Source organism: Salvia miltiorrhiza, chromosome 1 (genome assembly GCF_028751815.1).
Source record: "Salvia miltiorrhiza cultivar Shanhuang (shh) chromosome 1, IMPLAD_Smil_shh, whole genome shotgun sequence".
NCBI classification, from domain to species: domain Eukaryota; kingdom Viridiplantae; phylum Streptophyta; class Magnoliopsida; order Lamiales; family Lamiaceae; genus Salvia; species Salvia miltiorrhiza.
In genome coordinates this window covers 58,127,108-58,141,070 of record NC_080387.1, presented here as the reverse complement: position 1 = coordinate 58,141,070, position 13,963 = coordinate 58,127,108, and the positions used below count along the sequence as shown (strand labels likewise).

The following is a 13,963-nucleotide window of genomic DNA, read 5'->3' as shown; positions in this document are numbered from 1 at the left end:
TTTGTCTTAGTTTCCTTTCAAGTACTTTCCATCTCTCGTTCTCCACCCTAGTCGTACGATACCTGGTCTAGTTATCTTTCTCCTAGGCCGGGCTGCGACAGTATATTTTTTAAAACACAAATCTGAAGTTTTTGAAAAATTTACTCATTTCCATACTATGGTTCAAACTCAGTTTCAGAAAAACATCCAAACCCTTAGAACTGATAATGGAGGGGAATTTGTTAATAATTCCATGAAAATATTTTGTCAAACAAAAGGGATTATTCATCAAACTACTTGCCCCCACACTCCTGAACAAAACGGAGTTGCCGAAAGAAAAAACCGAATTTTACTTGAAATGACTCGTTCTATGATGATTGAGTCTCATGTTCCCTCCTCGTTTTGGCCCGAGGCCGTGGCAACCTCGGCTTACCTTATTAACCGTCTCCCTACTAGGACTCTTAAACTTCAAACACCATTACAGAAATTGTCTACTCTGGCCTCCATACCTCTTGCCCTTACACTTCAACCACGGGTCTTTGGGTGCTCTGTTTTCGTTCACATTCCTAAACATGAACGCACCAAATTCTCTCCTTGTGCAGTCAAGTGTGTGTTTGTAGGATATGGAGTTAATCAAAAAGGATATAGGTGTTACAATTCCAAAACCCGTCAAATCATCACCACCATGAACTGTGATTTCCTTGAAACTGAGTATTTTTACGATAACCACCTTACCAGTCAGGGGGAGAGTGAGAGTGAGATCGACTTGTTAAGTTGGTTACCAATGCCAGTCCCGGAAGCAGATCCAACAGAAAAGGTTAACATAGCCACCGAGCTTACTTCATCCACATCTGAGCAATCCAATCCACCGCCGCCCCAAATATCTTCTTCGCCACTGATATCTGAGGTAAGAGATTCTGAACCTATTACTATGATTTCGGGTTCTACTGATCCTGTTTCTCAAGTGGTTGAAGAAGAAGAACAGGAAGTACAGGAGGAGCATACAATGGGTGCAGACAAGGGGAGATATGTGTTACCCCCTAGAAGTACTCGAGGAATTCCTCCTAAACGTTATTCACCAGAAAAGTTTGGGAAGAACTCTCGGTATTCTATTGGGGGTATCGCCAAAGGGAACCTATCCAAAACTGCTGCTGCCTATGAAGTAGCTTTGTATGACGAAGAGATCCCAAAGAATGCGGAACAGGCCTTAAAGATTCCACATTGGAGAGATGCCATGAAGAAAGAAATAAGTGCACTGAATCGAAACCATACATGGGAGAAGTGTAGGCTACCAAAGGGGAAGACATGGATCTATTGAGCGTTACAAGGCTCGATTGGTCGCAAAAGGATACACACAGATGTATGGGATCGACTACGAGGAGACCTTCTCACCTGTTGCAAAGATGAACACTGTCAGAGTGCTCCTCTCAATTGCTGCTAATAAGGACTGGGATCTTCATCAGTTCGATGTTACAAATGCTTTCCTTCATGGAGAGCTTGAAGAAGAGAGAGAAGTCTACATGGAGGTGCCTCAAGGTTTTTCAGGAGATTTTGGAGAGGGTGAAGTCTGCAAGTTGAAGAAAACCTTATATGGGCTCAAGCAGTCTCCCAGAGCTTGGTTTGGAAGATTCACCGCAGCCATGAAGAAGTTTGGGTACCAGCAAAGCAACTCAGATCACACTTTATTCTTAAAGAAACGAGGTGATCTGATCTCTTGTTTGGTCATTTATGTTGATGATATGATTATAACAGGGGATGACACAGAGGAGATTCAAAAGTTGAAAGAAAGCTTGTTCAAAGAGTTCGAAATGAAGGACTTAGGAAAACTAAAATACTTCCTCGGAATTGAAGTTCTCAGATCAAAGAAGGGGATCTTCATCAACCAGAAGAAGTATACTCTAGATCTCCTAGCTGAAACTGGGATGCTAGATTGCAAGCCAGCAGAAACTCCTATTATCGTAAATCATGGGCTACAAATTGTGGAAGGAGCTCAGTTAGCCGATCGAGGACAATATCAGCGTCTGGTAGGGAAACTAATCTACCTTTCCCATACTCGACCTGACATTGCTTATGCTGTTGGTGTTGTTAGTCAATTCATGCACCAACCACAGGCTGACCACATGGAAGCTGCGCTCAGAATTGTGAGATATTTGAAGAAGACTTTTGACTATGGAGTGCTGTTCAAAAAGGCTGGACACCTTGAGATACAAGCTTACACCGATGCTGACTGGGCAGGAAACCCGAATGACAAAAAGTCAACAGCTGGATACTTTGCATCTGTGGGAGGAAATCTTGTCTCATGGAGAAGCAAGAAACAAAAGGTGGTTGCTCTCTCAAGTGCAGAATCAGAATTCAGAGGGATCAAGAGTGGGTTAACTGAAGTCATTTGGCTAAGAAGATTGTTGATGGAATTAGGCCTTCACCCAACAAAGACGTGCAAATTGTACTGCGACAACAAGGCTGCCATCAGCATATCCGAGAACCCAGTTCAACATGATAGAACTAAACATGTCGAAGTGGATAGGCACTTTATCAAGGAGAAGATTGAAGAAAAGATTGTGGAGCTCCCGTTTGTGAGGTCTGAAGATCAGCTCGCTGATATCCTAACCAAGGCTGTGGACTTCAAAAGTTTTTCAGAAGTTCTTTCCAAGTTGAGTATCGGAAATCCCGTCACTCAACTTGAGGGGGAGTGTTGAGAATAAGATACCAAAGTCAGCAAAAGCAGCAAGTATTAACTCCAAAGGTAGTCAAAAGAAAACTAAGGATCCCTTAATCAAAGGGATCCTTATGACTTTGTATCAGCAATATTGAATATCATCTCCCATCAAACACTATAAATGGGAGAAGTGTATCGGTAGGAAATAACAAGAAATACAATTACAATCTTTAGCTTCTCTTTCTCTATGCATTATGATGATACAATGTTTCAACACTTTGCTCACGTGTGAAGTATATAATATTCTAACCTTATCGAATTAATTCCATTGCGTCACCAAAGAAGCATAAAGATATATGCATAAATTAAGTGTTTGAAAACTTTACAAGGTAAGTATCAATTACAGTAATATACTAACCTGCATGCAATATAGAGGTCGAAATCTCAGTTCAAATTACACTCACACACATTCTGTTTGTTGAGAAGAAGAAAAGAAAGAGACGATGAGCGAGAAGGGAAAGAATGAGGTGATTGAGCTTGATCATTTCTTCCATAAACATCCACTCATTTTGACGGAAAGAGCTGGCCGTACTGAATACGACTTATGTTCTGGCTGCTGGAGGTACATCTTCTCCGGAGAGACGATCTACAGATGCCGCGACTGCAGCAGCCCAACGTTACACGAAGAATGCGCAGAAATGCCGCGAGAGATAACGCTCTCCTTGCACCCTCAACACACCCTCGTCCAAAAAGAGAGCCGTCGCAGATCATGCTCTGTCTGCGGAAAAGGAATACGTGGAATTGGGTACTACTGCAGTAGCTCCGGCTCATGCCAGTTCCAGATACACCTTGGGTGCGCACGGAGCATGGACGTGATGGGTGCAGCTGCTGCTGGCAACCAACACCCCAGCCATCCGCAGCATGAGCTCAAGCTGTTGTGGAGGCCTGGGCGGGCTGCCTCCTTGAGGTGCGATGCTTGCAGCACCATACACCGAGGGAACTCTTATCTGTGCACCGTTTGTCAGTACTCTATCAACGAGAGCTGCGCCGCCTTGCCTGCCACCCTCGACCACCACCTCCACGGCCACCCGCTCTCCCTTGCTTATTGTCTCCCACTAGACTATATCAAGTGGAATTTCAAGTGTGACGTGTGTTTCAAGGACTTGCTCCGTAAATATTGGGTCTATCATTGTGAGATTTGCAGATATGTTGCCCATATCAACTGCGCCATCACAACATCTCCCGTCATCATGTAAGATCCGCCTTCTTAATATTACTACTAATTTAAATTAAACTTAGAGAGACATATAATTGCACCCAAACTTTGGACCTTGAACCAAATTAGATCCAATCTTTAAAGAGAATTTTGATAATATTTCAGTCTTTCTAGTTGTCACAAATTCGTAGCTTCTTTTTTGTCGAAACCTCAAAATTTGTGCCTTCACACTATCTTTTTTTATTGTGAATTTGGCCGTCGTCGAACGCCTATGAACTAATATTGAGACAGAAGTTGGCATGGCGGAGTTTCAATGATTCAAGTTGCAATTCGATATCCGGCAATGAAATTGGAAAAATGGGAGTACTAGTTTCAAAAATCCTCAATTAATGTTGAGTTTTGACGTTAGATGAAACTTGAACGTTTATATCTCAGCTCCAAACTCATGCGAAAGTTTTGAAAATGATTAATTGAATCACTTTAAAGATTAAAATTGTGTCTAATTTGTTACAAAGTTCAAAATTTGAAATTTCAATTTCAATTCTCTCTTATTTTTAATTACTAGCACAAAGAACGTTGTACGTGTAATTAATGTTATTTTAATTGGTAATCTATTATTTAAAAAATCTATTAATTCATTACTTTTATTAGATAATTTATTGGATTGATATAAATATAATAATAAATACTCCCTCCGTCCACCAAAAGTGAATCATTTTTACTATATCGGGCATATGCAAAGAGTATACCACTTTTTTTTATAGAAAGAGTCTCACCATTCACTTTAATCTTTTATCCTTACAAACATTCTTTATTTACAAAAAAAACCCCTCCAAATTCAATCTCAACCACACATCTCATAAAATGGTGGGACCCTTTCTCCACTACATCAAAATTATCACCAATTTTATTAAATCACGTGTCCAACCAAAGTGGTCCACTTTTGGCAGACGGAGGGAGTATATAACATGGGCAACCCACAAGTTGTGTCTTACACTGCCTTAGACTCTTTTTCTATTAGTATAGATTTACGTACCATCTCATTAATTTGTTTAACTTAATTTTATTTATTTGAATTATTTTTTCCTAGGAGCAATATTGATGTGGATGCAGTTGATGGAGATGTCATTGCGTTTCCCATAAATGACGCAGTGGAGCTCATTGGACGTTTTGTTACGAGATTAGGAGTAACGGTCATCTCTCATGATAATGAGATCGTCAAAGGCAAATACAAACTCCATAATCCCGACCATCAATTACATTTAATCTCGTCATCCCGGCTTGAAGAAGAAGAAGAAGAAGAAGGAGACAATAGCGATGATGAAGATGACGATGATCTTAACTATGGCTTAAAATCAACATTAGTATGTGACGGGTGCACCGGACCAATTTTAGAGAAGAAACAGAAATCTGGCTCATCGTCATCAAATAAATACATAAGTTGTGGCGAATGCAAATACTCTCTTCACTTACCTTGCTTCCAATCACCAACCGAGCTTTCCTCTCATCCACTCCACCCAGAACCTGATCACATTCTAACCCTTCAAACCGGCCCCAAACTCAACTTTGTCTACTGCAGCTTCTGTCGTTTCTATACGAATGGGCTCTTCTATGAGTGCAAAATGTGCAACTTCAAAGTAGATATAAAGTGCATTTCTCTGCCCGACACCATAAAACACGCAGCTCACCCACACCATCATCTCAAGCTGCTCACTAAAGAGATAACAAGGAACAGTGGCTTCTGGCTGCGTGCATGCAGCGCATGTGGTTATGATACATTTGCCGATGTCTGCTACAGATGTGATGGCTGACAAACCATAATGCATTCTGCGTGTGCGTTGCTGCCTGCACAAGTGAGTAATCCTAGATGGGATAAGCACCCGCTGCCGCGCGCTGACGTCCAATGCCAGCGCCAACCATCCGAGTAGCTTCTACTGTGAAGTCTGCGAAGAAGAGATGAATCCCAAGAGGTTGATGTATCACTGCCGAGTCTGCGATGTTTCCATCCATCCCAACTGCTTGCGGACAGCATCAGGCGAGTATCGGAACATCAAGTTTGGTCTGTGGTATGATGTCCCTGCTGCACTTCACCACCACCCTCTCGCCTATCAATTTCTAACCAAGAAGCTGCGCTGCGACGTCTGCGGCAAAAGGAAGGATTATGGTACTCGTGGATTTCAGTGTACTTCACACAAATGTGACTTCTTCATGTGTTTATTCCCGTGTGGTGCTAGAGATCACAAAGATGCCATGCACGCCCATTGATTCAGGAAATCTCCGATTTACACTGTTCCATACCTCCACCGCTTGTAATAAAGAATTGCCTCCACCTCGAGCATGGAAATACTTTATATTATATTTGTAAATGTCAAACCAAAATTGATCATGCATCTTCTGGCATTCTCGTATTTAATCAAGATTCCCGTCACAGCTGTCAGAAAGTAAGTTAAATATCATTATTGATTAAATTTTGATTCTAACCGATTCATATTATTATCAATTGCTATATCTATATGAAATGCATATTAGTGGGAAAGAGAGCATTGACTAAAAATGGATCCCATAATTGTACTCCTAATATCGATAATTGTTGTGATTTTCGCGTGGTTTTATGTCCGACGGCGGGGGCCGAAGCTCCCGCCAGGGCCGTACCCATTTCCGATCATCGGAAACATTCTCCAACTGGGCCGGAACCCCCACCAATCACTGGCCGACCTCTCCAAAACTCACGGCCCTTTGATGTCTCTCAAGCTCGGTAGCATATACACAGTGGTCGTATCATCGCCAGAGTTGGCGAAACTGTTTCTACAAGAGCACGATCAAGTATTCTCCGGGCGCACCATCAGTGCGGCGGCGGAAGCGCACGAACACGACAAGTATTCAATGGCGCTGATGCCAGCCGGAGAGAGATGGAAGAAAGCGCGCAGACTGTGCAGAGAGCATATGTTCTCGGCTCGTCAGCTGGAGGCTGGCGCGGGCCTCCGGCGGGAGAAGCTGCAGAAACTGTTGGACTACGTTCGTGAATGCAGCGTGAATGGGCGAGCCGTGAACTTGGGCGAGGTGGCGTTCGTCACCTCGTTGAATCTTCTGACGGTCACACTTTTCTCCGTTGACTTCACTGAGTTTGATTCCGACGCTACGCAGCAGTTGAAGGAGACCATCGAGGGTGTGACTAAGGTTTTGGGCGCTCCCAACGTCGCCGACTTCTTCCCCTTTCTTAAACGGTGGGATCCACAAGGGATCAAGAGGCGGTCGGAGCTTCACTTTGGGAAATTGCTGGCTATTTTACGCGGCATAATCAACGAGAGATTGGAATCGAGATCTGTGCAGAGGAAAAATGATTTGCTAGATACGCTGCTTGATGTTATGGAAGGGAGTGAGTACGACTTGAGCTTCAAGGAGATTCAACATGTGCTTCTGGTGAGTTGAACAATCTACTTCATTTTAAAATGTGTAAAGCTGCAGTTGATAAATGCAATGCATTTGTAGGACTTATTTCTTGGGGGATCGGATTCGACTCAAAGCACAGTGGAATGGGCGATGACAGAACTGCTAGCGAAGCCGGAAAAGATGAGTAAGGCTAAGAATGAGCTGAGAAGCGTGGTAGGTGAAAACAATCAAGTGGAAGAATCAGATGTATCTAGTTCGAGACTACCATACTTAGGAGCAGTGATTAAAGAGACCTTACGGCTCCACCCGCCCGGTCCGCTCTTGATTCCTCGAAGAGCGGATCGTGAGGTTGAGATCGGCGGTTATATGATCCCGCAAAACGCCCAAATATTTGTCAATGTTTGGGCTATAGGAAGAGATTCGAGCATTTGGCCCAACGCAACTTCATTTGAGCCTGAAAGATTCTTAGACAGCAAAATAGAGTTGAAGGGCCAAGATTTCGAGCTTATTCCGTTTGGGTCAGGAAGAAGAATGTGTCCGGGTTTGGCACTGGCTGATCGAATGCTGCATCTGATGCTTGGTTCCCTGCTTCATAACTTTGACTGGAAGATGGAAGGAGGGGTGAGACCTGATACTCAGGAGGAGTTCGGATTGGCATTGCACAAGGCACTTCCCCTCAAGGCTATTCCACTTTACTGTTTCTGAAATGCCTTCATTTCTCAACTAAACACCAACGAAATGAAGTTGCAGACTACTATCAATCTCACAGCACACACTTTTTTAGCAAAGGGGCTTTCTTTTCTACGTTTAATAATCAGACTCGACCCATTGAATTATCTACTTTGTGTTGTAGATTTTCTCTAATCTCTTTCTACTTTGTTTCCGCTTGGTTCGGTTCTGTATTTTTCACAATTTACCAACTTGTTTCTTGTTTATGATTCGATGAATCCATTCAAGTTTGATAGATTTAAGCATTCGAGTGCGAAATAAATAAAATGCTTAATATAAAGGATCGCTTTGGTTAGGCGATTTGGCAAAGGAAAAGAAAACCGAACATTTAATTTAATTTCTTTGTTTGCATATTTTGAATTTCTTTCACCAAACTTTCAATTTTGAATTCCCCAACTTGAAGTAATTTTGATATTGTTAAATTTAAAACTAGGATTAATATGAATATATCATCATTCTAATGAATTAGTATTATATTTGCTACAAATATAGCATACTATAACACAATAGATTAAATATACAATATGAATATAATAATAGAATAACAAAGCAATAGGACTTCACTCCTCACAGGAAATTGCAATCACATTCAACTGCTAAGGCAACTCAATTAAATTCCAGAACCAACGATTTTGAGATAAGTGCAGAAAAGGAATTGGAAAACCAACAGTAAATATCTCAACTGCAGAATCCTAGCATGTGTCCAACCAAATTTAAAACCCTCACTAGCAAAAAGTTGATTCAGATAGGCAGAGCGCCATGTCCACATCATTTTCAAGAAACAAGGTTGTCGTTGAGTGACAGCGAAGCAAGTTGGTCGGCGGGGCTGCCAGACTGCTGAACATTCCTCAGGACATCCATTGCCTCGGAAACCTTTGATTTCAAAGCATCAGGTGACTCAAGCAAATGAAGAACCTCGGTCTGGTCCATCTCCAGAAGCATGCCTGTGACCTTCGCAGCATGCTCATGCTCCAGTTGATCAACAAGAGGGTACAAGTTCTCACCCAACATCTGTTGCCAAAATTTAGGTATACTCATTAAACATACAACTACAAGACCAAAAGAAATGTAATTTGTACACTTGGGCAGCTGCTTACAGTTCTCTGTTGTTCAGGTGTTGCATTAGCAAGGGCAGAAGCCAAAGCAGTAATTGGCATAGGCTGGGGATCTCGAGGAAGCATGCCACCCATGTCATACGGAACAGAAACCATTCCTCCAGCAACACCAGGCATGGGCACATCTGGCACATTACGACCAGGAGGATACCTATACACCCTCCCCCCCCTTGGTAGCATCTGAGTAAAGAATATATACTTTTTAGCACAACAGTTAACCATACACAAGACTGAAAACATCAGAAACTTAATTAGAACCTGCTGTTGCATCATCGGGACAGGTTGCTGATTTTGCTGTCCTGGACCTCCTCGTCTGCCACCTGGTCGTTGGCCCTGCTGACCCTGTTGGACTAGCGGCACAAAGAAATTTGGCATGGGAGCACCCCCGGGGCGCATTCCAGGAACAAGCTGCTGCTGATAACCAAAGCCAGCCTAGAACATTTTGCAGATGTTTGAATAATCAAATAATATAACTACAGATGACACATATCTAATGTAACAAGTGCCCTCAAATAATACAAGGATAACTGCACCAAATAACTACCGCAGAAAATCACCTCCAGATCCCAATATAAAATGAAAATAAATACACATGCAAAGGACATGTAGAACATAATAAACCCTGAGAATGGACACCTGAGGAGGAATGATGGCAGGGGCTTGCCCATAAAATAGCTGCTGCCCAATACCAGGTGCACCAGGGGGATACATGGGCATACGTGGAGCCATAGAAGGTGGCATTGCAACAGGCCTCATTTGCAAAAATTGGGCCTATAAGTAACACAGTTTTCAGAACAAATATGAAGTCATTATATTATATGAGACAATTTGAGACATATGCAAACAAAAGATAAATCAAATAAACTCAAAAATAGATGCCAGAGAGTCCGTATATAATAAGGCAGGTTTCAGCTTTCATATGTAGACAAAAGAAAAATGTTCTTAAAAATACAAGAACATGTACTTAAAAGTAAAAAGCATGTACCTGTAACTTGGCTCTCCTCTCTTCCTTGCGCTGTGCCAAGGCAACGTAAAGAGGCTTGCTAATTAACATTTTCCCATTCATTTCAGCAAGCTAAAAATGAAAAACCAATAGCACAGTTAGTTCAAGTATATCATAAGAGATTTCATCTAGCAAAGCATCACTAGAGTAATTAACTAACAGCTCGGGAAGCTTCTTCCGGAGTTGAAAAGGCAACAAATCCAGATCCTCTGCTTATTCCACTAGGGTCTCGCATAACCTGCAATCCAAGACATAATCACATCAGTAGAAGTGGAGAAGATAGGTATCGGAAGGTGAAGAAAATTCAAAATATTTGTATCCCATGTAAATAACAAATGTTTAATACCTTACAAGAGGTGATGGTACCAAAACCTGAAAATAATTCTCTCAGTTTGTCATCATCAATGCTATCATCTAAGTTTTTAACATATAAGTTAACTCCTGGAAATTTGTCAACAGTTTCCCTGGTAGTTTGCTCAAACCGACTTTTAAGTTCCTGCTCTCTCTCCGACTTCTTCTGGGCTTTCCCAACATACCATTCCTTGTCCTCAAATTTCTTTCCATTTAGAGCTTCAACAGCTTTAGCAGCATCATCAGCATGCTCAAAATTGACAAATCCAAAGCATCTCGACTTTCCATCAGCATCCCTCATCACTACAGCACTAGTGATTATCCCATATTCGCCAAAAGTTGTTTTTAGATCATCATCTGTAGTAGACTCGGCTAGATTTTTCACAAACACATTGTTGAACTTAGCATTGCCCTGCGTCGTATCCCTCTCTTGCTTACGGAGGAAATGCCCAACATAGACTTGCTTATCATTTATGAGCATACCATTTAACTTATCTATAGCACTTTGTGCAGCTTCTTCAGAATCAAATTGCACAAATCCATAACCCTTAGATTGACCGTTAGGATCAGTTGCTATCTTACACGAAAGGATGTTTCCAAAGCTAGAGAAAGTGTCGTGCAGAGCTTTGTTATCAATTGTTTTGTCCAAATTCTGCAAAAGAATGTTTATTAGAAAGTACATACAGAAACTATAAGTACAGAACCAAAATAGCACAGCTCTAACAAGAATAACCTACGGAAATGGCTGAGCACAATAGATAAACAGCAGATATGCAGATAAGATAATGATGGCTGAAGATTGAAACAGCAGTGAAGTTATCCATTTCAATATAAAGGTCAGACTCAATTCCTAGCCAGTTCTGCGCACCACATTGTCATGCATCATAATAACAAATAGGATTAATTTCAGATCTTTGCTCAACTAGAAAAGAGGCAGCCAACAGAGAATAATAAAGTTATGTCAACACTGAAAAGGTGTGGTGAAGCCACTCATCAAAATATTACCTTGATAAAGATAAAGATAACAAACCAAGCACAATAGAGCCAAACAACACGGGAAAGTTACCTTGATAAAGATATTTGCCATTCCACTTTTTCTAACACTTGGGTCCCGATGAGAATACATGACTCGGATCGACTTGTTATTGAGGGGAGTGAAGTTCAACAATTCCATAGCTCTTGCAGCTGTTACCGCGGATGATCAAACATTATTAGACAGTGAAAAACAACATCCTATTGTTTAGGTAGAAAAGAGTGCACACAGAACACACAAGAAAAAAAAAATACAATTTTAAAAGTCGTGAGAGCTGAAATGATAGAAAGCTGAAGCACCTTGGTGATAGTGCCAAACAGTAGCAAACAAAAGAAGAGAAAAAAAAAAAGTGCGGTCATGCTGCAGTAACAATCAATTGAGACCATTAGCATGCTATACAAACAAGGTAAAAACTGGGATAGGATTTGTAAATATCTATCGTACTCAATATTTAAATATGTAAACCTACTACAAGCTCTTCCACATGGCAATGAAACAATGCAGAGAGAGTTAACTATGATATTGTTGAGAGTCTTCAATATCTTCTAATAAAAGCTAAAACGAGCATACAGCTGTAAGAACCAAATTTTAGATAGCAAAACCTACTGAGAGCGACCATCTTTGCTCAAGCTTCTTTATGCAGCAGTTATCAGTAATATAGTTTTTTGTACAATTTATCTGAAATAACCATAGAATTTGGATCACATAAGCTCAAATTTCATATTTTGCAAATCAGAAGAAGAACATTGTCACAATTGTCTTGGGCGTTATCACATTGACACTATCAAATGGCTGACAATCCAAATATTCATTAGGAGACTTGCATTTGTATGATAAATTCGTCATCTCCATTCCTATCCCCAATCTGTTCACTCAAAATAAATAACACGTACTGTCATTCTGTTAATAAATTTAGGCACCCAACCTTCCAATTGTCATTGGAGTTCACTATACACGTCCCCAGAAACTGTGCCAGCAAAAGAACTGATTTTTCAATTTCATCGGATTCAATCACTTTTTCCTATAAGTTCTAGCAAAAAAGAAAAACTATTTTCAACACCATGAACCCATTAATTTCATCAGATACAGCACAACCTTGCTTTACACCCGACCATACTGCGATTGAAGCACGAGCTTGTGTGCGTGCATGCAAATAAAGCATCTAAAATGCATCAATTGATGATACAAATCTAAAAAAATTCAAAGTGCTAACCGTCCTGGGGGTTGCTATAATTGACATAACCATAGCCAAGGCTGCGGCGAGTGCTAAGGTCGCGACAAACCCTAACAGACACAACCTGCCCAACCTGATTGAACAGATCGTAGAGCTGCGAGTCCGTTACGTTGAAATCCAAGTCACCGACATACAGAGAGGTCGTCTGAAACTGTCCTGCAGAAGCCCCACCAGGCGCCACCGCCACTCCATTGGGAGCCGGCGCCGCCACATTCTGGTGCTGCACCTGAATCTGCGCCATTGCTCCAATTTCAGCTATATTCTTGATTCTGGGGGATATTTTCTCTCTCTCCTCGTTATTGATTAGAGAGAAGAACAGAGAAACAAGCAATGCTGAAAGTGGGAAAAAAAAGGTAACTCTTTTTTGGGTTTTCGGCTACGTATGTGTTAAATTGGGGGATAAATTTTGGGATAGGAATAGAAAACTTTAGAGAGAGAAAATTTTTGGGGTTTTTTGGTTAGGGAGGGCAGGGAACTGCACCGCACTCGGGGAGGGCAGTGAACTGTGACGGTATAAATATGAAGGGAGGCTTATGAAACCCTAGTTGGAGGAAAGAGGTGAAATCGCATTCGTTGGATTTGATTGTCGCGTCTGGGGAATTAGGATGATGCCACGTGTAACATGGCAATGAGAAGTGCGTGACGTAGTCAAATTTTCTACGTGAGAAAATTGTGTTACACATCGAAAAAAGAAAAAGATGTCCTTTAAAATTACAAATCAAAAAAAAAGCAAACAAAAAACTTAGCTCGTTTGATTCAAGTAGATGAATAGAAAAAGAATGGAATTAAACAAAAAACTTAGTGCTCGTAAGAGATTCCCTTTGTTTTATTTCCCCTTTATTTTGAGAGATAATTTTTTTTTTTTTTTTGATCAGTAAAATTAAATTTTTATTGAGATAAAAAGCAAGGCACAAGAGATGCCAATCAAAACAAGAATGAAAGATTGAAACCCTTTGAGCACCACATGGTGAAAGGGATTCTCAACTCCAAAACTTTATAAACCTCATTCCAACTCCAAAGTCTACCCTTGATCTGTAAAACAAGTCTCTCAATATCCCAAATCTTTCCTTGAAAGCGACTGTCGTTTCTTTTTTCCCAAAGCGTCCAAACCGTTCCAACCCATAACGCATTTAGCAATCTTCTTCCTTTCTTCTTTTTGGCAGCAGAGATGAAGGAAGTGTAGTGATGAAGAGTACCTCTAGGATTTGCCGTTTTGATGTGTAACCATTGGAATATTTGGTCCCACACCGCCGCAGT

The 13,963-nt window shown here is 41.1% G+C and overlaps 3 protein-coding genes across 3 annotated transcripts; 2 read left to right on the top strand and 1 right to left on the bottom strand.

Annotated features, from left to right (window-relative positions):
• The first annotated feature begins 3,074 nt into the window (after window positions 1–3,074).
• On the top strand, window positions 3,075–6,239 carry LOC130998367 (uncharacterized). The gene is made up of 2 exons (XM_057923789.1): window positions 3,075–3,887; window positions 4,942–6,239. The coding sequence occupies exons 1-2, from the start codon at window positions 3,139–3,141 to the stop codon at window positions 5,660–5,662; spliced, it is 1,470 nt and encodes a 489-aa protein (XP_057779772.1). The 5' UTR covers window positions 3,075–3,138; the 3' UTR covers window positions 5,663–6,239.
• Window positions 6,240–6,243: 4 nt separating this feature from the next.
• Window positions 6,244–8,202, top strand: LOC130998360 (ferruginol synthase-like). The gene is made up of 2 exons (XM_057923784.1): window positions 6,244–7,271; window positions 7,341–8,202. The coding sequence occupies exons 1-2, from the start codon at window positions 6,405–6,407 to the stop codon at window positions 7,944–7,946; spliced, it is 1,473 nt and encodes a 490-aa protein (XP_057779767.1). The 5' UTR covers window positions 6,244–6,404; the 3' UTR covers window positions 7,947–8,202.
• A 327-nt stretch (window positions 8,203–8,529) lies between these two features.
• On the bottom strand, window positions 8,530–13,252 carry LOC130998352 (polyadenylate-binding protein 2-like). Its single transcript, XM_057923778.1, has 9 exons — window positions 12,686–13,252; window positions 11,506–11,624; window positions 10,435–11,091; window positions 10,249–10,326; window positions 10,071–10,160; window positions 9,722–9,856; window positions 9,344–9,517; window positions 9,068–9,265; window positions 8,530–8,981 (listed from the first exon to the last, which is right to left on the bottom strand). The coding sequence occupies exons 1-9, from the start codon at window positions 12,945–12,947 to the stop codon at window positions 8,745–8,747; spliced, it is 1,950 nt and encodes a 649-aa protein (XP_057779761.1). The 5' UTR covers window positions 12,948–13,252; the 3' UTR covers window positions 8,530–8,744.
• Between the last annotated feature and the right edge of the window lie 711 nt (window positions 13,253–13,963).

Coding starts and splice junctions, on each gene's coding strand:
- LOC130998367 (XM_057923789.1), top strand. CDS start 3,139: ATGAGCGAGAAGGGAAAGAATGAGGTGATTGAGCTTGATCATTTCTTC. Junction 3,888..4,941: donor ACAACATCTCCCGTCATCAT/GTAAGATCCGCC, acceptor ATTTTTTCCTAG/GAGCAATATTGATGTGGATG.
- LOC130998360 (XM_057923784.1), top strand. CDS start 6,405: ATGGATCCCATAATTGTACTCCTAATATCGATAATTGTTGTGATTTTC. Junction 7,272..7,340: donor AGATTCAACATGTGCTTCTG/GTGAGTTGAACA, acceptor ATGCATTTGTAG/GACTTATTTCTTGGGGGATC.
- LOC130998352 (XM_057923778.1), bottom strand. CDS start 12,947: ATGGCGCAGATTCAGGTGCAGCACCAGAATGTGGCGGCGCCGGCTCCC. Junction 10,327..10,434: donor GTACCATCACCTCTTGTAAG/GTATTAAACATT, acceptor CTTGGATTGCAG/GTTATGCGAGACCCTAGTGG. Junction 9,266..9,343: donor TCCCGATGATGCAACAGCAG/GTTCTAATTAAG, acceptor TTCTTTACTCAG/ATGCTACCAAGGGGGGGGAG.